This window comes from Acipenser ruthenus, chromosome 25 (genome assembly GCF_902713425.1).
Source record: "Acipenser ruthenus chromosome 25, fAciRut3.2 maternal haplotype, whole genome shotgun sequence".
Lineage (NCBI taxonomy): Eukaryota > Metazoa > Chordata > Actinopteri > Acipenseriformes > Acipenseridae > Acipenser > Acipenser ruthenus.
The window spans coordinates 18,417,904-18,442,250 of NC_081213.1; the positions used below are offsets into that span (position 1 = coordinate 18,417,904).

Sequence of the window (24,347 nt, forward strand, 5' to 3'; positions counted from 1 at the left end):
CCCCTTTTTTATTCACTCTAAACAAGTTCCTGTGATGTTTTGTTTCTGCAGGGTTTTGTAAACTGTCTCTACCCTTTAGACACCAAATGCCCCTCTCAGTGACATCACACGAAAAAAAAAAAAAAAACTAAACCTATCACGAAGAGAACGACAGTCCCTCCTCTATCCATTGATGTGTATTTCAAGCCTGTAAGTCTAAAAAACAAAGTGCTTTGTTTATCATGTTAACACGATCCCGGTCCTTAAAGGGTTAACAAGCACATTTTCACCCAACCTGGATTGAACCCACAGTTTTGATAATTAGGTCACTCCATGCCAAATCAGCAGATGCCATGAGGGTCACCATCTCAGAATGTGATGAAATGATCAGGTAGCATTGTTTCGAGTTTTCACTGACGTCATATACTGAAAAAGACTATAGAACCATTTAAAAATTATTTTTTCAGCACATATGAACCATATCCCTACAAATAACTGAGATTTGGAAGATTATAGTATATTCTGACAATTTCATCACATTCTGAGATGGTTTGTCATGGAATGACACAATTAACATGTCAAAAAACAGAAGATGCTCTACCCCTTAACTATCAAATACACTGCCAGAGGCAGGACATGAGGATTGCCCAATTGTTTTACTAAGCAGCATTTGTATATGTTGAAGTGAAAACTGAGAACAATCTAATTAACTCCTACCATCCTGCAGTGTTCACATACATCTCTGGCAAAAGATCTTTGAAATATCATGCAACACAGATTGAAACACGAAGCCGCACATCTCATCCCAGAACCTGGACTGAACACACAGCTTCTACATCTCGTCCTAAGGCTGTCAGGCCTGAGCTAGATGCTATTTTTACAATTTAATAAATCTGAAAATCTTCAGATGGGCTTGTTAGCCTGGGACTGGTAAAATTTCATTGTGCGGCTACTGGAGCGGATCGAAGCTAATGCACTCAATAATTTGACAAACTGTGTCCTGATGGACAGCGCAGTGGACTCTAATAACAGGGGGTTGGAGAGAGAGAGTAAGACCATTCAGAGTCAGATGGGAGAGATGTAATCAGAAATGACAGAAATAAACCAAGACTGAGAACAGTTTGAAAGGCTGAAGGACAATCGAAGGAAGATAATCCCTCTGGAACTGTAGGCTGGATATGGTCTCTGGAGAATCCAACGTTCAACTTGTTTAACATAAATAAAATACAATACATAAACCGTGTGAAGATACTCCCACTACTGTATTTAATAAGTAATATAACTTTATTTATTTATGTATTTATTTTTTAAAGTAAGGTGTTAAAACCACTAAGCTTTTCCTGTAAAGTTTGCTTGACTATGTACTATATATATATATATATATATATATATATATATATATATATATATATATATATATATATATAATGAAATATGACACAGCTCTAACCGTTCCCTTAGGTCTACCACCCCCACAATCCATATTTCAAATACAACAGTCGATAAACTGCTGCATCCTGGTTCTTTTACTGCAGATCACATGGTCAGATTTCAGCCGGACCACTGGAGTGTGTTTGTTCTGCAACCCATGAAGGGAATAAGTAACAGGAAGCAGAGGCAACTTTTGTACAGCATTGTCTAATTCCAAATTGAAACATACATTTAAATTTAAACAGTAAAACAATAATAATAATAATCTGTCCATGCCTTTCACAGGGATCATCAAACCAAACTACTGTACTGAGGAAAGACACCTGTTCCTAGAAGCTGGATTACACAAATACAGGTGAATTCACATCCGCTATCTGTCAACGCCTATTTTTGATTCAACAGCAAGCAAACTGGCTCCAACTAACAGTTTCTCACTACCATGTAAGCTTCATTAATCTGTCATTTTAAACAACCTTCTGTTCATGTGCATCCTTTACGATTCTCCACTGCACTTCTCAGCTCATCTGAATTCAGCATACACCAGACTGCTGTAACATGTACCTTCCTGCAAAGCCCTGAATGTAAATACATGTGTGGTTTATTAAGCACGGATGATTTGTTATTGCATGTTTGAAAATGTATTGGTGTATTATTATTTACAAGAATGTATTGTTTGGGAACATGGGTGGTTGTTGTATGACTTTAATGTATTTTTGTTTATTTAACATACAATGTTTTGTTATTATTTATGTTTAAATGTGACGGCGAAAAAGCTGTGGTTGTTATTGTTTGGCAGCGTGGATGGGGAAGCCCCATCTTAACAAAACTTGTGCAGAAGGTGACCATCTCCAGAGTTAATTAATTGATTCATTTATGGTTAATTCGGAGATGGTCACTGAGATAAAAGCCTGCAGCTCTCCTTGTTCAGTGTGGGTGTTCGAGAGGAGGAACGGGAGTGAGTGAGGAGAAAAACAAAACGAAAGTGAAAAACCAAAACAACTGCTACGGGTGCTGGAAGTTGCAGCACGGTATTTGTTTAGTTTAGTTTTTGTGTGCAAGATTTGTTTTTGTACAACCTTTTCATTTTCGCTCTGTGAGCAGTGTTTTTTGTATATTCATTGTATTTATTTTTGTTGAAATAAAAATAGCGCCGCAGTGCGCTTTGCACCCGAGTACTGCCTGTGTTTTCAGTTCTTGCTTCTGGCCTGATGTCACCGCCCTCAGCCTTCCTGTCACACTTGTACAACATCCTTTTTATATATGTCTGTAGCTAGCGTAGTATATTTAGCTTTAATGTTTATAATTTTTATCTTTATCAGTTAATTTCCTATCTAATTATAATGGATGTCCACATTGTTGCTTGTTCTCTACCTTACAAACTATTCCATTCTAATCAAAGCCACAGTCACAATTTTGATGTCAATCTACATTCAATAACAATTTTTGTGAACAACAATATCTACCTTACATGGAGATTCCTGTATTTGTGACCAGTATCCCTGTAGTCAAAGGCTTTGCTGTAGTTACAACATAGTCAGACTGAGGCAACATTACAGTGAGTATGTACCAGGAAGCAACAGCAACTTTTCATTTACAGTATAGTGTTGTCTAATTCCAAAATGAAGTCCAATTCCAATTTTGAGAAGGTCATTATTAAAAGGATACACTTCTGGCCTGCTCTTCACACTGGAGGGCTTGTCAAATGAAAAGGTACACTCATGTGTATCTACCCATCTGTCTATTTAGAATACAACACGTGGAATTAGAAAATGTCAGCTCCTGTTAATCATTTGCTAGTGTAAGAGGTTCATTCCAATAGAAGCCCTAAAGTGTCGTGTTTTCAGAACAACCTCATAATACTGTTGCTTTCTCATACGTTACTTATCAAAATAATGGAACATGGTTTTATATTTGTAACTGGTTCATTATTTGACTGGAGCTACGTAAACATTATCCGATTCTCAGGAAACTCTCGGAAACAGGAGGGAAAATGATTCAGATGAACACCATGAACTGCTTCAAATGTGTTTTGGTGGGTTCCTGGACCTGATTAATGCCTATCTACTCCTCTCAGTGCCAAAAAGCATGGGCCATACCTATTGTAAATCCGTGGAGATCGTTTTGCTTTGTAAAATGTCGTAATTTGTGATAAAACATATTAATATTTTGTTGATGTTATATTTCGACTAACCATCGTCATAAATTCGTATTAAGAAAGTAAAAGATTGATGTGATGAAGCCATAGTGTTTTATATTACAAGGCTATTATATCAAACACGTATTCTTAGGGGGATCAAATCAACCCGCAAAGACAAGTAGACTAACATTTTGCCTAATGCTTTCATCAGTGTTCACAACCATATATCGAAAAACAAAAAAAAGGTCCCTCTTGGAAACTATAAAGTTAGATGGTTTATCATGAAAACCCTGTTTTGGGAGCTGCTTAATGTTTTGAGTTCTAAACTGGTTTTGTGATTTTAAGCATCAGTTTTTTCAGCTGTAGCCACTGAACAGCATCCCCTTTGTGCAACACTGAGGAAGTCAAAAGCATTTATCAGTCTGACAACACTGAAAGTCAGTGTCTTTCATTCTTTAAATTACTTCAGAACCCTGCAGAGCTGAGACACACTTTAGACAGTATCTAAACATTACACAGGTAAGAGAGTGCTGACTCTCTGCTAAGAATTACTCAATGAGAAACTACTTATCCCTTCGAAAGCTTTGTACCACTGGGTCTGGCTGCAGAGAGTACATCAAGCAAAGATGATCAAAACCTTTTTTTCCCCCCCAGAAATGAACCACTGTCTTTTGAAGAAGAAAAAAAAAACAACAAGTTATATTGTTCTTTTTTTTATTTGTCAGTCATCATTGAATCCTCTGTGGAACTGAGGCCAGTTATTCCAGCACTTTCAGAACTTAAAACAACTCGAAATGTGAGTTTACTTAGCAACCAGGCTGCCCTGAATTTCCCTAGGTTTATGCTGCAGAGCACCAGTCATTTTGTCATGCTCACTGGTAAAAGATTACTAAACCCAACTTACAAAACAGGAGCTACTTTTTAGCCAACTGACTGACAACATATTTTAATTAAGGTTAGAATCAACCAAGGGTGAATTTAGACTGGACAAACTTGCATTGTAACTGCAAGTAATGCTGGATACCTGGTTGAGTTACGGCCCAAAGGGGAGAATTCTCCCAACTGAGTCTCTGACATCACATTCAATCTAATATTCATTGGAGAGCTCAGGACTGCATAGCCTCTGAGGTCTGAATGTATGTATGGATTCCACCTAGGACTTTTCAGCTAAGCTATTTTAGGTCTGGTTACTACTTGGATAAGTGACCTCTAAGAATCGTGTTCTGAGTCAGTGGACACTCTTCTTTCTCAGAAAGAGCTCAACCAATCAGCCAGTATTGTGTCTCTCCCAACATTAAACTGAGGTTTGGTTCTGTCTATTTTCTGGACATTATATATCCGAGGGCAGTCTTTTAAAGACTAAAACACAAAGCTGAACCCTGGTCTGGCCATATTTCCCTTTAACCTGACTGTAGGGTTAATGAAGGTTGAACAAATATTCTAATGCACACTGTGCTGAACACAGCTGCAAGGTATGCTGGTAGCAACAGATATGTTTTTTGACTTCTCTTGTCTTCTTCAACTCATACCAATGATTCTCAATCGGATATAGATCGGGACTTTGACTAGGCCATTCCAGAACCTTTATTTTATTCTTCTTTAAGTACATTTTGATGTGTGCTTTGGATCATTGTTGTGTTGGAACGTCCAGTTGTGCTTTAAACAAAGTTTTGTCACGGAGGGTTTCAGATGATTGGCCAATATCTTTTGGTAAGCTGTGGAATCCTTTTTACCATGTATTGGAACTAAATCTCCTGTGCCATTAGAGGAAAAGCAGCCCCATAGAAGGATATTACCACCTCCATGCTTGACAGTAGGTATGGTGTTCTTTTCTTTATACGCCTCACAAGACTTTCTCCAAATGTAACGACTATCAGCGTGACCAAATAGCTTGATTTTTATTTCATCACTCCACAACACCTTTGACCAGAACTCATATCCATCATTCAAATGCCATTTTGCAAACTTTAAGCAATTGTCCTTGAGACATTTTCCTAAGAGTGGCTTTTTCCTTGGCCTGCGACCATTGAGATCTTCACCATGCAATCTCAGATTATTATTAACCTTCCTCGCAATTATTCTACTTGTTCTTGGTGAAAGAACCATCTTTCTTCCAGACCGAGGGAGCGTTGTGACAGTACCATGAGTCTTGTACTTCTTGATAATAGAAACAATAGTTGAAATTGGGATACTCAAATGCTTAGAAATCTTCTTGTATCCTTCTCCAGCTTTATGACAATAAATCATTTTCTGCATAAAGTCTTCAGATAGCTCTTTACTTTGTCCCATATTGACTTATTGATAATGACAGCAATCATCCTATGCCTAACCCTTTTATACTCTAAGAATGTTCACCTACAATCCAGCATTTTCTAGAATTAGGTTCTGCATTATCATATTGAAATCTCTAGCACCTTGTAGACAATACTATCATAGCATCAAAAGGGTATGAATACTTTTGAATTAGCATTTTTTGAGTTTTGCAAAAACAATTGCTGAAATAAATAATTGTAGACATCTATTTCTTCTAACTCTTTCCTTGTCCACAAAAGCAAAACTTTTGCTACAAATGATTTTTCCTAACATTATTTGTTTTTGAGAAATTTCTAGAAATTATAAATTTCCATTGAGGTATGTAAACTTTTGACTACAGCTGTATGCTCCAATCTTTTTGGTATTTATTTTGTGATATGAGGATGTGATTCTGGAAACCTAGAAGTCCAGGTTAAAGTAAAGTACAAACAGTATGGTGATGTCATGAATGGGGGTGAAACTGGCACTCTGATTGGCTAAAAGATCCACAGCAGTCTACAAGAGTGTTCTAAATGATCAATAGCGATGTGTTGGCTTTAAATGTATCAGCTTGGAGTAAATGCTGATGCATGATGTGGTTGTACTTGTTACATTCAATAAAAAGGTGTAAAGGGATTAACACAAATCATTTATAAAAATGCAGGCTTCTATAGTCTTCTGTTTCCTGCGAGATTTGCACTTTCCAGTATAGTATTGTGCTTGATTATGCATTTTTTACACATGATGTATTACTTGAATTATGTACTTTTTTTAGAGATTCTGTGTACATTTCAACCCTCGGGTTGCTATATCTGTCAGAATTTAAATTACAAACTTATTCCACAAGACTGCAGCCATAGATTAACACAACTGAGCCCCAAACTCTTGTTTAAATGCAGATATCTAGTCTATTGTTCCAACACATCATTAGACATTGTATCATTATACTCGTAGCAATATAAAGAATAAAGCTTTCGATTTCCTAGCACAATTCATCAAAACTCAATGAACTATTGTTGAGACTTACCTTTCAATCATACACTGCATTAACAAGAACAAATGTGTGCAAAAGAGTAACCCCCGATATCATCTTTTAAAAAATACATCAAGCAGTTGCTACTTATCTATTCTGAACATTATAATATATTCCTGTGCGAGAATGAATCCATCACTGCTACAAGGCAACCACATGCTGCCTTTTGCAATTACTGTATAATGCGATTAAGCCCGTAATACACATTTATTGCAGTATTAAATATTTCATTTCTAAAGTGTAATACTTGTACATTGTTTGTAGTGTAAATACATTATGTTTTTGGTTGTGTGCTGGTAGTTGTAAAGTTCACATGGAGTCCTTACCTTTTTGGCTGCATTGATGCACTGCTTGTACTCTCTAGCCAGGTCAGAGCAGTTCAAGGTCTCATGCTGATGCTCTCTGTAGCATCGCAGAATCTCCGACTGCAGGTTGGAACACACGGGCTCCACGTTCCTCTTTCTGCAAGGAAACATATTAACATTGGGAATGATGGAGAGAAGGGCAGAGTACCTGTCTTGAGGATAAGCGGGTGTTTGAGGAGAATTTAAAGAGGAAGAAACTTCAAATTACAAGTCCAAGCTGGTACTGTTTGTTAGAAACACTGAAATTGTAAAAGCTTCTTTGAATTCTTTAGGAAGCTGATGACTCATCTTTGAAAATGGCTGCCTGTATGTCATGCATGATTCGAGATCGGGCAGTAAGGTTTTGTTCGTCTTTTCTCAGCAGTAAGTGCGTTGCTGCTTGTGTACTCGGGTCATCAGGTCTTTTGTTGGCAATTTTAATACATGCATCACTATACTGTACTCAAATTTATGATGCAGGATATTTTTGAGAAGCAAAAAATGGTTTAAAAAGTGTGTCTTAAATTTGAAGGAATACAATATACATAGCTGCCAAAATACATAGCAGAGTACTAGGTGGTGCTGGTGCTTACTGATATAGATACGCTTTGGGTGATTGGCTGATCTAGCCTACGATCCATTATATCTATGGCAGATAACTAGAATTGAAGAGCAGCTCCTGAACTCAGGTAAAAGCACCACAACAGATATCAAAACATGAAAACACACAACGTGAGTGATTGCAGTAAGAATCGCCCAGAAAGATAGAAAATATCGTAAGAGGACAATAACAACAAAGATTTTAAATGGTTTTATTTTGAAGCCACGTACCCTTTAATAAGGAGAATACAATATTGACCTATACAAAACATATATTCTGTAATATATAAAAGCGGCTTGGTTATCTCATGCACAATATACTGCTGTTTCAAGAGGAAGTGTGTTCCTGGTTAATGACTGCATGGGCCATTTTGAGCTGCCACTGACAAAAACATGGAGCAATATTCCAATGTATTGCAATGAGATTTGCATTACTTATATTACTGTAATGTCTGTTTCATTTAGATTGTGTCATGCTTTAAAAATGAATTAGATTATTTTAACCATAATGTAGCAATATCACTGGAAGCCACCAGCTATACTAATTATCACCCTTTCCATTTAGCTGTCCCACACTGCAAAGTGGTGTTTTGCCACAATAACACTTCAGGGAGTTGTCTACATATTAAACTGAAACAGGTGCAGTCAGTTTCTTGAGTCCAATGTGCTTCAGAGCATCAAAGGATCTTCCCCAAAGTGGCAGATGGATAGAAAATACTGGTAGTTACACCAGGCATCTATTTACAGTACTGCTCCCATTTAAATGGTGGTTTTGAATGCACTAAAAACTACTTAACATTTTAAATGTGAATCATTAAATACTGCCACTGGGAAGATAATAATATTACTTCATTAAATTGGTTCAGTACATTTTTACTTTAATTATGTTGCTCCATATATGAGAAGTACAACAAATTGATTTTTCTTTTGGTGACACCTTTTTAAATGATCGCTTAAATATGTATATAAAATACATACGTTTCAAGAGGTCTTGTTTATTCATCTCACTGGTCAATTCAGTCTCAGAAAATGAAACAGGTACAACAATTTAACAGCAAAATGTTAGCTTCAAATTGTTTTTTTGTTTTTTTAAATTTATTTTGATTTCTCTGAGGCTGAACTGACCTGCAAGAGGAACTTTCCTTACCTCCACTTCTCAGCTGAAATAGCTTCCATATATGCCGCATGTTTTCACCTGTGTGTGAATCAGGGTTTCGTGCCTTATTGTTTGTGTTGGTAGCTGCATGTCATCCTTTGCCTAGCCATGTTTTAACATCATCTGCAGGTTTGAACAATACCAGTGGTGGACTGACTAATTTCTTCTTGATGCACTATAGTAATATTCTTGCTCATAGATGTGCAACCTAAAATACATCGTCATTCAATTTTTTGCATACGGTTCAACATTTGCAAACTGTATAATTCTAGTCTGTCGGACAAAAGGGTACTGGATCTAGTGCAATCCAGCACAAATTAATACATCTCATCATTTTAAAAGGTAGGACAAAAAAAAAACATACTGCATCTATATGGACCAGCACCTTAGTTTCTAATTCTCACCTGAAAAACTGACCTCTGTGGTCTTGAAAGCTAGTGCATTTTACATAGCTATTCAGTTGAAATATTAAAAAGGTATTACTGAAAAAAAAGGTCTCATACTTAACATATTCATTTAAATCTTTGTAAACTTTAAACAATTTTACCAATTTACTGCAATTTTCTGAGACGTTCAAGATGAAAAAAGGCAGCTACTTCAGATACTATTTTCAGATTCTCCACGTTACTTTGTGGGAAACAGCAGTACACAGTTTAGTTGTCTCTGGAGGGACCAGCAGTCGCTCACAATATTAAATTCATGCCAGATTTCCTAATTCCTCTGCCCTCTCATCACTCCCGACCACACACACTTTATTAATATATGGAATCTCATCAACTTATTCCTCTGATATTATCAGCACATACACCAATCTGATCATATTAGTGTGCTGTGGATTCATGTTATTATATGTTCTCTTGATATTTAAATTTGGAAGAGGTCGGCAGAGGTGGTAAAGTGAAACAGATGCAGAGAGAGAGAGAGGGAAAGACGGACGCAAGATGAATATGTAAGCATGCTTATTTTATTACTGACAATGCAGATACTCTTGATAAATTAGACATTTATCTTAGTCACGGACAATCTAGACTTTTCCAATAAGATTAATGACAAATGTTAACCCTTTTGTGACCTTATGGCAGTGACAAAGGCATGATGAAATTGATTTTGTGTTTTCACAATCATGTCTGTGGGGTTGGACCCTGTGGTTTTATGGCTAGTGATTGCTGGAAATTCAAAGCCCATCCTGAGACAAAGCTGGAATGGACAATGCACTGTTAGACAAGGCTGACAGGTGAGTGTGCAGAGCCAGTGTCCTTCCTAATCATTCTTTTAATTTATATGGTAAAAGCCTTGGTCAGGGCTTCAATCTGCAGCCTCGCACATTCTACCCACTTAACTCATTCATCACTCGGATTGTGGATTTTGAGCAAAGTTATTGGGCAGAAGTATTCTTTACCAGCCAACATTGAAAAAACAAATACATTTGCAACATAAACTGCATTTCTATTTATATTACTTCAGACACAAAATCAGCCATTTATTAAGAATTATTTTTGCCACCTGGAAATGACTTAATTTTGTTGAATGTACAAAATGTTTTTGGTTTGTTACATAAATTAAACTGTGCAAAGAATTACTGAAAATCATCTTCACATTTCTAACATCTACTGAATCGGTGAAAAGGACAAAAGCCAAGTGTATTTAGAATGTTTGTTACTAATAATTGCTAGTAATTATTAATTACTGGTACTAAAAAAATATGTAATTACTTTAGTTTAGAGTGTAACTGAACTGAACTCATTATTTGTGGTTAGCTCTACACTCCAAAAGATACTGCCCCCAAATCCTATGGAAGAATGTTGTATTCTGCTGTTTTCTTTAGGGCTATTTAGAGTTTGCCAGGAAAAAAAAGTTTTTTCTCACTCATTCCAGCTTAACACCAGATTCAGCCAAATTGTATTGTCCCATATCTTGCCAATGGATAAACCTCACAAGGTTAAAACCGACGACACCAGCACGAAACCAATGGAGACAGCAACAAACGGATTTTTGGGAGGTATTCAAAATGACACTCTACCCCCAAGGACTAAAGATGAGCGAGGAGCGTGGGACAAAACAGTGTGGTTCAGTGACCAAGGGAAAGAAGCAACAGCCAGTAAATCCTGAGTCCCAATCCCTAGCTCAGCTACTGACTCACAAGTGAGTGACCTCAGGCAAGCCTCCTTGTGCATCAATCTTACCTCAGCTGTAAAACTGGATGAAGGTGGAATATTAAAGAAGGCCTCATCCATTGTCACCCCCTTTCTTCTGGCCAGACATTAGTTGGAAATGAAATAATTCCATCTTTGTTGCTGAGAGGAGAGCTTTTTGTACTGGACACTTTAACAGACTGAGTTTCCAAAACAGTGGACCAAAGCTTCAAGGAACCGTCGATTATAATTCCAATTGCATTTTCCATTCATGGAACTAAATTAATTAACTGCAACACATTCACATAGCACTGAACTCTTAATTATTTAGGTTTGCACACTTTGCGTGTGAAATAACTTTTAGTGAAACTTGATGAAGTAACTATAAATAATCTACCTCATATTGTTGTATGAAGAATTTCTTTAAAAGTAAACTTGCCATATCCTTAAGCTATATACCATTAATAAACTTAATGTGATATAGTCTAGGATTGTCTGCATTATTTCAGTTTGGGGGGGTGAGCAAGTTACTGGCTACATCACAACCTGCTTGGCTGTTGAAGTTGATGCTTTGTGTGTGAGGAGATAGGCGGTGTCATATTTCAATTGCCTATCCAGCATGAGTGCAGTGAGAGCTTTTGAGACTAAGAGATTTACTTTCTGACTTTTCTGATTTCTGTTTATTATTTGTGTACTTAATAAAATACTACTGTTGATTTCACATTCCTTGTGTCTAGCATGTGTACGTGTAAATCCTCAATCTTTGTAACACGCCAATTAAATATTATTAATAAGAGAACTAATCAGCCCAGATAAACTCTAAACTTCTACCGAGTGACTTACAGGCGTAGCCCCAGTAACTGTGGAAACCTTTGGGGAATGAAGCACAAATGTGACAGAATGGCACAAACCACTAGAGCCTGTCTACTGTATTCTTTTTAGGAAGAAAAATATAATATAGTCCACTGATGCGTGTATGCTTATTAATACTGCTGAAACACCACTTGTATTTGTATTTCCAAAGTGGCAGTTCGCTACATGGCACTGGCTATGAAGATAGTTTTACCAATCTAGCCAAGGCTATAAATATATATATATATATATATATATATATATATATATATATATATATATATATATATATATATATATATATATATATATAATTGAAAAACTACAATTAGAACCATTCATAACATATCATAAAAAGGTAAGGAGACAGAAAAAAAAAATGTAGCAGAAGCTACTTTAAAAAAAATAATAATAAAAGATCTGTTTAGAAATCGAAATACTTACAGAAGCTCTCATGTGTGAAAAATATGTTTAATAATTTAATATTTTTCAATATCTAAATGCAGTTGGGAAAAAAAAAAAAAAACACTGTTGTTTTTTCTTTTTCTCTTTAAACTCCACTCTTGTCAAATCCAATTCAGTCAAAAAATGTACCGCAGAGACATGTGATGAGAACATTCTGGAAGTTGAACAGAGTTGCAAAGTGGGGAGGAGAGGGCAGAGCAATGTTTCATCATGCAATCTGGACTCAGACAATACAAAACTTTATAAAAGTAGAGGCTCATGTTATACTCTTATATTATATAAAGATGTTCCTTGCAGCATCCATCTAGTCAGGAGACAGCTTTCTATCAGCCCCAAAACCCTACTGTAGAATCCCTTTATACTAAAATACATGAAGCTTTCTCAGTCCGCTTTCAGACAGGCCAAAGACTGAAAAATGCAGGTGCTGATTCTCGGCTTCATGTTTGTTGTTTATACAGTTCTTGTCAAGTCTCCTGGGGAAATAAACTGGTCCCAATTAGGGAAGGCATTAGGATAAGAATATGAGTTTTCTGCTGATGTGATAATAATTTTGAAATGACACAGCTGATGTGGGGCTATGGCAAGGACCATTACTTTTAAGCCAATCACTTTGTATAAATCCTGCTGTAGTACTGTCAAGAAACATGCATCACAGTTCATATACCTTCAGCTAAGGACACATTGCTCTTAATGTAGTCAATCACCAAGCAAGAATACCTGCAGCGTTTTTTATTGTGTGTGTGTGTAAGAATCCATTTTTAAAATTAATTGTTATGCCTTTTTTGCACTAGAAAGTATTAGGTCGTTTCAAAAGCCACCATTTTATTGAGAGCTTCAAGATTCTGAAGTTCAAAGGGTATCTACTTAAGCGATAGTGCCCATTGACGAAGGCCCTACCATGTGGTAGCTGACCGCGACTGGAGTCATGCGTCCCGAGCTGAAGGCAAGGGCACGGTCGAATGAGAGAGAGCACTGTCACTTAAGTGTCCTTATAAGGGATGTACTTATTGATTTAAATCATTTTTAAAATCCTCAGATGAGCCACTGTAGTTACCTTGTGTTTAAACCTGACAAGATATAAATGTGACTACTCATTGCCATATAGAGGCAGTGTGTGTGTGTTTTTTTTTTTAAGGTTGAACACTATTACAACCTTTATCTTTTCCAATATATCTCTCATACCATTGTCACATCAGGAGAGACAAACAAATGATATAAACATTAAAAGGGTAAACTATTGATTTTTGAATTGGATTACTAATGTTTGGCAATATGAAGCCTGATATTTATGCTTAATTTAATATGATTACTCCAGGTAGGAAACAAAAAAATACACTAGCATGCTCAAATACTTACCCGGTAGCAGATGGCACACTTAAACATTTCAATTGACAGCTGTTATATACTGGTAGTCTCAAGTAAAGCATACCAATGTACCTCTTTTTGTAAAATGTAATTAAGAATTGCACTTCTATACCCACTGCGCCGCCTTACCTTGCAATACATTTCACCTTGAATAATATTCAACGTCTGACTTAATTGGATTGTGAATTACACCACGAATTGTATCTGAATTGTATTTGCATGCCAGTCCCATCGTTTCAATTAAAGAGTATTAAAAGCTTACATCCTAAGTGCAAGACGCATTAAACTGTTACTGCCTTCATGTTTGGTTATAATTCATATCTGCTGAAATAGCAGGGCCTGGTTGGACCAAAATAATAATAATAATAATAAAAAAAATGTATTATTGTTAAAAGAGCAGCGCTGTATCAGATTTTAATTTTTGACAACTAAACAAGCCTTTCCATTTAATTACACTCTGAAAAAAAAGATGAATCGAGTTCCTGAATTCTTTCTTCTGACAGATAAGAAACTCTCCTTTAATTTAAAATAAACTCTACATTCATCAGAGAGGAAAGGGTACTGATAGCAGAGGATTTTTAATAACGGAGTCTGAAAATCCAAGCAGAAAATTGCCTTTCCCTGAGACCCAGCATTTTGAAGCAAATTGAAGGTGAAGTCTTTAATAAAAATATTAGCCTCTACTTTATTAACCAAGTTCTGGTAGATAATGAGCAGCCAGTGCTCTGTTTTAAATTTAAATTTATTTGGTGTAAATAGATAAATGTTGAAGGATTAAGCATTCCTTGGCAACATTACATTAGCAGCCCTTGCACCTAGTGTTTTCAGACATTTTCTAGTTTGTTTTGATGTTTTGATGTTTCTATGACACGGAGCCCGGGAAGGGATATGAGAGAAAAACATATATATCTTGTGCGCACGTCTTACTACCTCATGGCCACGAGACACTATTTCTACAAGATATGAAATCATGCGCACGAGATATTCAATCGTTTCCACAAGGTTTTTCTTCTCTCATGTCCCTTTCCGGGCTCCGTACTATAAAAGCTTTTGAACTATGTAACTTATAACCGCCTTGTCTGATACATTTGAAATTTTGCATACAGGTCCATAATGACGGGAGAACAAAACAGACACAGATAACAAAGGGTTCACCCAAAACACACACTCTGACTAACAATATATCTGAGAAAAAAAGAATTTGCTAGGCAAACACCTTTCTAATAACACCACAATAGCAGTACTACTAAACAAACAAGCAAAGACTCTCATTATAAGAACAATTGTAAAGCCTTTTAAACACAAAGGCTATGGCAGACCCCAAACCAGCAGAGCCTTTATATGTTTGGTGGGCGCAGGATGGCATGAAATCTACACTAATCCACTCTGCTTCCTATTCCATCTGTAAGTCTGTAAGCCCCTTTGAAATTCCAACTGTAGGCAAACTCCAGAGATTTCAGCAAGTTATACAGGTCTTATACCCACATCTGCCCATTGGAAAGAATGATCGGCCATTTAAAAATATTGAACAAGATAGGGCCAACCTTAAGATAAGAAGCATTGGCTCTTGAGAGAATAGCACATACCTTTGCATGCAATACATCCCAAATAACGTATTGCATGGCTAAATATGGCTGTTCCTTCATTCTATAAGAATTATAACAGTGGGATGACCTTGCGTTTGCAAGCTAGGAAACAGCATGTTTATATGCAGTTGGATGATGGGGCTGCATTCTGTTGTGGTGTTGATAAATGTTGTTTTTGCAAAGCCAGGACAGTTGGTGCCATTTATAATGAATGCTTTTGTTGGAAGGCAAAACAAAAGCTGGGTTCGCTAATTGGCTTCCAATGCCTCTTCTGTCACATAAAATACATAGTATGAACTTTACAGAGACTAGCTTGCATGCTGCGCTGCTAACTGTGCATCTATACCCCAATTCACACCAAGCAACAGACATTCTTTAGAATAGAAAAGCAGCTGTTATACATTTATAACCACCAAACTCGGAGAAGTATAACTAAATGTACTGTTTATTATTCTTTGCAGTACAGCGATATGTATTTTGTTTCCTACTGTATCTTGTCAGAGATCCTCGAAGTACACAACCGATTACTAATTCCATTAGGGAACTTTTGAAACATCAGGAAACACCTGTCAGCATCCCAGCTATCAGCTCTCAGATCTGCTGACTTGCTGATTGTGACTGAAAATGACTTTCAGCTTTTGTATATGGAAAAATATATATCTTACTGGGGCTATTTGCACCCTCTATAAAACCTGATAACATTTTACCACGGAACTGGGGATAATGTGGGTCAAAAAGTGTCGCTCTCACTCCTGTAGCTGCAAATGACATTTAACGTGTTCATGGTGTTTGCAGTCATTGCAAATGGTTCTTCGAGTACTTTGACCCGAGTCCATCAGCAGCTCTTCTGCCTGGCACAGGCTAGATCAGCAAAGTGCCTGTCATTATAGGAGTCATTTAGTGAACATCTACTTTTCAATTCAGTTTCCTTTCACCAGTAGTGCTGTAAAACACACAGCAGCAGAAACTTTGCTTATCTAGCCCATGGTTTAAAACATGTCTGGTAACTAGAACTCAAGAGCTGGTTCTGAACCCAGGTCAAAATCACCCGAATGGAGTATGTAAAACAAATTAATGAAATACAGTATTAGAGTAATTGTAGCGAGAGCCCTCAAATAATTGTAAATGTCAGAAAAAGATGAGAGGACAGAACACAATATATATGTCATTTGAAGCTATTAACTTATTTAATGATTATGCTTGTAAATAGCTCTTTCAATGCTCTGTCTACCTGACACTATCACAGGCACTTACTAGTCTTAATATTGAATATGTCACATGTATTTGGTGCATATGATATGACAAGTAAATTGTTTATTGAGATAATACAGCCATATTTCAATGAAGTACTGCTGTAATACACACACAGAGCAAACTATAAAACATAGATTACATTTGAATACTTAAAAGCCTTATAAAAATAAAAAACATTGCAAAATGTTTTAAGTTAATGCTACACAGATTGCGTTTATTAAAATTAGGTACACTATTTAGCTTATTCCGTCATGAGTAACACACATGAAAAAAATATCCTAGCTGTATATATTTCTTTAAATGAAATAGCAATTTCTGGTCAACACTTCTTAATGAAAACTTGAGATGCTGTGCAATTTCAGTAACAGGAGAAAAACTAGCAGGTGATAATGTCTGCCGAGCTGAAGTGGTAACCAATTTATTTTTTTCATACAGTGACTGATGAGGTGCGTGTTCAGGAGATGAGATCACAAATCTAGCTGCTTTGCACAGAAGACTTAAGGCTCTTGAGGGCGTATTCAGTGATAGTATGATAATTAAGCCACAGATACACTGTGGGGCTTTATCTCAGTCGTGGTTTGGGATACATCCACGGTACATAGTAATGACTGTCTCAAACAACAGTCCAAAAGTTGAGGCTGGTCTTTCCCAAGATGATTTCCACTTCATAGATCAACTGACACTTCACAGTTGTCTTGCCAAAGAGTACGAGAGAAGAGCCAGAAGAAACAGGATCAACGGTACAAATTAAGTCAGTCATATGGTCGATAACAACATTTTCAAATACAGTTTAACAGTTAAAAATGAACATGTTAACCACGATTACCTTAAATCATGTTCTAACTCCCAATAAATGATGACTTTCTCCCCAGTTAGCAGTTCTTTCTCTCTCAGTCTGCTTTTTGCTTGATATTTTTTAAAACCAGACCACCGTTCTGTCCCAGGGAGGAGGGAGTCAAAGACATTTTCTGATGCCCAGTTTACTTACATGGTCCTTAACATCCCTCTCCCCCAGAATCTTTTTATGGACAAATAGGTTGTCTAGAGGAAGGAACCAAACATCTCTCAATATGCTGGTGCTGATCCTTTAGATATCAGAAACATGATTATTGCAGATAATACGATCAACGATAATTTTCCAGTACGATAAATAATCAATATCAAAATCAATAATATCATGATAAATTGAGTATTCAACCCTAGTCAGTCTAATAATAGATTAAAAACTATCAGTCTCATGGAAGAGTTACTTACAAATGAACAGGAGTCTTCAATACAGTATATACCATGCTTAAATAATGTCTTGACCAGTTAGATAAGCGATTCTCTAGATAGCTGCGCTGACATACACCCCCACTACTGTAAATTCTCATTACCAGGGAAATGCATCCCCTGCAGGGGGATAATGAATGCAGGGTTGTATTATAAAACTGCTTGTTTAAATACGATCATTAGATCGTCATTATTCTAACCTAAGGAAATTAGGTGAGTAGCTGATGATTCAGCTATATAGGCTGTTCATTGGAAACTAACGTAAATGGAGTTCATACAGTATCGGAGTTACTGCTGGTAATGTTTCTCAGTCTTTTTTTTTTTTTTTTACTTTTCATTTCAGTTTCCTTTCACCAGTAGTGCTGTAAAACACACAGCAGCAGAAACTTTGCTTATCTAGCCCGTGGTTAAAAACATGTCTGGTAACTAGAACTCAAGAGCTGGTTCTGAACCCAGGTCAAAATCACCCTGAATGGAGTATGTAAAACAAATTAATGAAATACAGTATTAGAGTAATTGCAGCAAGAGCCCTCAAATAATTTTTGCATTTTGTTAAACTGTTGTCTGTTTTGTAACTTGTCTCCACTTGCCCCAGGACCACAATGAGATGTTACAGCACGTTGTTGTCTTGTGATGTTGAGAAAGCAATTACGGTTTGAAATATAGACTCTGCCACATCGAATCTAGATCACTTGCCCTGCGAGACCTTGTTAAGAGCCATGTTTTTTGCATGTCGCCTGTTCAATTGAATATTTATATTCATACAAGAACTACAGTAGGAACCCATACTTCAAAATAGCCTACTCTTTCTAAAACTTAGAAATAGATTGTTTCAGTATAGCGTCACGGTTTGTATCCAAATAAAAGCTGCGTTCCTGTTTCCTCAATATCAGGGCAGAGTTTCAGGCGTATGGGGAGCTTGTATTCAGATACCCAGCCCAGATGCATAACTGCTGCAAAGTTTTCCTTGCTGATCTGCGCTCCAGAAAATATATGTCATTCCCCAGTATATTTACAACACTGATGAATGCATTGGCTGAAGCGTTTGTCTAACTGACTCTCCTGCATCCATATAGCCGTGACTCTCTACTTCACCTAGGTGACCTTCCACACTGACACAGTGGCCAAGGTGGTGCAATAAAATGGTTCAGTATCAAAGTCAGCTTTCCTTCAGCATGCAAACAGAAAAGCACAGATCCCTAAAGTGGGCACCAGTTTGAGAATGATTACAACCGTCACTCCTTTAACCAACGCCAATGTCACGTCACTCACTCTTGAACCGAGAGACAACTTTACTTAAGGAAAGCCTTTTTACCTCCGAGTCTTAGAGACTAGTTAACAGTACTGGTATTGATGGTCAGATTGAATGCAGTCTGACCCACGGAACATCACTCTTGTTAATGTCACTCTCCACTCACCACTTTGAAATATCCTCGACAGATTACAATAGGTTAATGAGGACAGGTTCCTGATAATATTGCTATTGACATACAGCAGATTTCCACCCTGCTCAATATCACTTCAGGGAAAAAAAAAGCTTGAGATTCAAAGTTTACATGTACAGTAAATTATTGAAATGTTCCGATATATAAAGCAGCACCATGTGTGGTCCAGTGGTTAAAGAAAAGGGCTTGTAACCTAGAGGTCCCCGGTTCAAATCCCACCTCAGCCACTGACTCACTGGGTGACCCTGAGCAAGTCACTCTGCAGCTGATGCATAGTTCACACACCCTAGTCTCTGTAAGTCACCTTGGATAAAAGCGTCTGCTAAATAAACAAATAATAATAAAATAATAACCATACAGTATATAGAAGACTGGAAAATGTGCTTTTACAGCATTTTTACACTTTCAATGATTTTAATGTGTAGATTGTAAAACTATTATGAATGAAATTTGTACTATTAATTAATTAATGCAATTCCAGAAACTAGTACTATATTTCTATAACTAAAACAGGCATATTTTATTTTTGCATTAACACAATTTCTATGTTTTTAATGCTGTATTTAGGCAGGTTATTGGTGAACTCCTGATAAAGTCAATGGCACTTACTATAGCCATTTTTGTTCAGTCCCCCTGAAGGGCTATTAACAGTACCTTGTTAAAATGTGTTATTAAAAAGACAAGGTCCCAGTAACAAGTAAAGTGGTTCCTTTCCATTAGCACAACATTCTCATAAATCCTTATCAATATATTGTTGAACGTGTCGTTTTCCACACTGTAAAGGCCTGCAAATGTTACTATTTTAACTCCTGTACCTGTCAGTCTAAGCATTCATTTGTCGCTTGGTAAGATAGCCTTTTTCTTTAAGTTACCGGCTGCAACTATGAAGAATCTCCCTGATAAAGAAGTAACACCTGAATAGAGCCAATCATCACAGCAAAGTTAGGAGTCAGCACCCTCAGCAGTAGAAGTGGTTATGACTAAATACTGTAGAATTGTAAACTCTTTACAGTGTGCAAATGAAGTACTGCTACTGTCGGTAAGTTCTCTGCTGCACTTACTAATGCAGCTTCAAAATACAATTGTGATCTTCCACATGTAAAAAATTACAACGGAACTGTATCTTTATATACACAGTAGTATAAATCCATATTTGTAATGTTAATTACAAGTAAATGCAATTTGATTTATTTATCCACCTTTCCCTTGGCTTTTTATGAGGTTTGCAATGATGTTGAGTGGTTCTGTTGATCCAATATTGAGATATTATCATTTCCTCCTGTCTTTGAGCTAAATTCTAAACTAAAAGAAACTCAAATTCAAATGACAAAAGTTTCAGATAGAAGTCTTTTTCAATGTCTTCTTTGTGAGCTTCTCAGGTAATGCTATCAGACTTCCTCACTCCATTCAAATCACATGACAAAATGGTCTTTCAACATCTACTCACCCTCACTGTAGACTTCATCTGGAATAGGTTGGGCCAGCATAGTTAAAAGGTCACATGGTTACATGGGTGAATGGAATGAGTCCAGTGCTAGGCAGTTCACATTCTCCAGACAAGCTCAATATAGAAAAAAATATATAACGACTCAATACTGGCGCACAAGACCGCAGAAGCAAGACAAGGAAAGGAGAAAGCTCTTGAATCGAAATTCTAAACAACATTCACCATAGGAGCTGCATTAAGAAAGGCTGATATTAATAAATACATCCTAGCCTTTTTAGCATACAAATCAAAAAGGAATTTACATTAGTTTAGTTTTTGTCGCCCCTCCCCTCTCCAAATTGGAATAACAGGAACCAGAGGATACGACTATGCTAAAGACACCTCCGAGACCACTTCAGGCTCGATTAAACGCATGGATTGTAAATGAACTGCTGAAATCCTTCATCATCATTCCCCTATCCCTTTCACATCTAGTCCATAAATCAAAAACCTTTCATCTCTAATTCCTGCTAATTAGGATGAAAAGGACGGAAGACGGTAACTAACTCCAGAAAAAGAAAAAAGAAAACCCATGAGAGAGAGAGAGAAAGAGAGAGAGAGATGTATCCAAATTAAAACAGTCACATCTGCATGAAGATGTGACCTCTTATCCACTCTTGTAGACAAGGCAATTGTTAAGCATCTCTAATCCTGTACAGCAAATCGCTGAAATGTTAAAGCTGGATTGGGAAGAGACAGTCAAAGAAAGGTGAAGCGTTTGGAGTCCAGTATTATGGGAATGCTGTGTGATCCCCTCCGTAGTGAGTGTATTAATAGAGTTCAGAATGAAATGGCATTTTCTTTTCTGCACCTGGAGAGATTAGAGTGTTGTCTCTGCTAAACCGTGCCTGTGTCACGGCTCTCTGAGTGTCTGTGACTAAATTAAAAAGAAGAGTGGTCGGCTTTTACTGAGCTGGACAGGAGTGCTCTGAAACAGATCAAGATTTCTCAGAAAGAAAATATGGAGTCAGTGCAGAGAAATACAAAGTAGCTGACCTTCCACCACAATCCCACAAGCCATTTCTATCATTTGCTTAATTGTATATTTACTTAGGGTTAGAACACCATATCACCCCTTACGGAGTAGTTAGTGTGAGAGTGAGTGATGTACTGGAAAACTGGTTTAGGAATACAATTAGGCGGCTGTGTGGTCCAGTGGTTAAAGAAAAGGGCTTGTAACCAGGAGGTCCCCAGTTCAAATCCCACCTCAGCCACTGACTCATTGTGTGACCCTGAGCAAATCACTTAACCTCCTTGTGCTCCGTCTTTCGGGTGGGACGTAGTTGTAAGTGACTCTGCAGCTAATGCATAGTTCACACACCCTAGTCTCTGTAAGTCGCCTTGGATAAAGGTGTCTGCTAAATAAACAAATAATAATAATTGCTGCCTATTTTCCCTTTCAAAAAGTACCTTAAATATATAAGGATCCAGAATCCCAAATGAATATTATATATAATGCTTAAAACACAGTTACACAATATGTTTACAGAAATAACAGCCAGCACCTTCCCATGAGCTGACACACTGATCAAGTTTCCTTTGTTTTGCTGGCAATACACAGCTGTGCACTAGATGGCACTGGCTATTAATTCTACAGCACTGATCTTCCCTACATTACAGCAGGCAACTAGAACAGAAGACCAGCTCTTGAGCCCAGGTAAAAGCCCCTTAAAAAAGAAAAATACATTTCTATAAGAACCAAGAATTATTGAATTATTGGTAAAGGAACAGTAAAAAGGAAATAACAAAGACAATGTAATTTGAAGCTGTTTAAGGAATGCATTAGATTATTGGAAACATATAGGAAACTGAGCTAATCTTTTTCAAACACTCTCACATTCTAACATGCACTGTACACAAGAGCACAGACTATTTAACCAGGAGCAGCCACTGACATACCCACAGCTGGCTGGTTTGCAGACACACAGTTCCGATTCCCTTTATTATGTCAGAAGCACTTAACAGCACCGGCCTCATGCATGTATCCTGCATGTCAAATAGTAATCAGCTACAGAGGAGCTGCCTAAATACTGTGGTGCAGTCAATTACCAGGTGCAACATCTAAAGAGGAGCACAGAACAGTTTCATTGTTTGAAAGGTATTTGCAATCCCATTGCCATCTGCACAGCAAATGCAGACAGAACAAGGTTATACTGCAGTTCTAATTAACTGAACACAATCCTCAAGTTGTACTCCACTCTACATGTATGTCACCAATGTGGAGAGGCAATTAAAAAGGCAAAACAGAATGTTAATCTACATTAAAAATGTAGAATACAACCCTAGGCATCTAAGATATAATACTGTAGGTAGACCTCCACTTAAAATGCTGTGCCAAGTGACTGCAAAACAGACATTATTGAAATAGGTGAACAGAGAACCACGTGAATAAACTGTATCAGCTACTGAATGAAGGCAAAAATAAGTACACCAGTAAACAACACATGTGTGCTACAATATGTCTATTTTAAAACGGGACATTTTAGACCCATGTAGCTAACGGAAGTCCATGTATGGAATTCTTTTTTTTGCTACAATGACTTTAATATTGCCACTGTTTAAATATTAAATTAAGACCAAATCATTTTACTAACTTTTAAAATACAAAAATACACACTCTCTTAGAGAGGCCGGTTCTCTCAAAGTCCTCTTTTAATGATATTAACAACACTTTAGATCAATTATATAGACCTTATGTTCTATAATATAAATGGTATACTGTACCACAAATGTGTTGCGCATTTCAAATTCAACATCTCCCCTCTATATTACAGTAGAACTTGCCCCCACTCCCCAAATGGAATGACAGAAAACAGAGGATATGATTGTGAGTGGCTTGCACAGATCTGCATCTCTTTAAGCATTTTACTCTTTCAGTAAATTAACAATTATCCTGTGATCACTCTACCGTGAGTGAAATGCCAGCATGACCGCTACAAGGTGAAAAGCTGTCATAACCAACAACATACACTGCCATTGTCAAACTGCCATATGAAAAAGTGCAGTATAAACAGAAGAGAAGTCAAGCTGTTTTAGAAGTTGCCATTTTGCATTCTTCTTTAGATCAGCTTCACTGGTCCCATGAAGTCAGCTGGATGCACTCCATGGTTTTGCTTCAGCTGCATTCATACAGAAGCTTCAACATGTGTTCAAGAATGCTTTTTACCTATTAGTAGTTTTACCTGTTCACATGCTCAGATGATGTAAACATGCATACAATTCCCAGCTCCCATGCACTGCCCCTGCTCTAATGACGATGAAATGGCTGATGATAGCTTTATGTATTGCAGTTCAGGAGAGGGGCTGGTTCTTCACCATGCAGTACCTTTATAAGGCTAATTGCAGTGAAGCTGGTTATTCTAATCATTGTATTCTACAGATGCATGCAATACGGTACTGGTACTGGCTAAAGCATGTTTTACTAGAGATATGTATTAGGAAACAATATGGTTATAAATGCAGATAAATTACAATTCATCGTGGCACTGCATGTAGCCAGCCCAAATAATCCTTGTATG

General features: G+C 37.1%; 1 protein-coding gene across 2 annotated transcripts in view; it reads right to left on the reverse strand.

Moving 5' to 3' along the window:
- The window catches only part of LOC117413862 (MICOS complex subunit mic25a-like), a 108,293-nt gene that overhangs the window by 27,678 nt on the left and 56,268 nt on the right, over positions 1-24,347 (reverse strand). For both annotated transcript variants that reach the window (XM_059000172.1, XM_059000173.1), the window contains one exon: positions 7,199-7,334. In XM_059000172.1, coding sequence (XP_058856155.1) covers positions 7,199-7,334 — 136 coding nt within the window. The remainder of the gene's footprint in view (positions 1-7,198; positions 7,335-24,347) is intronic.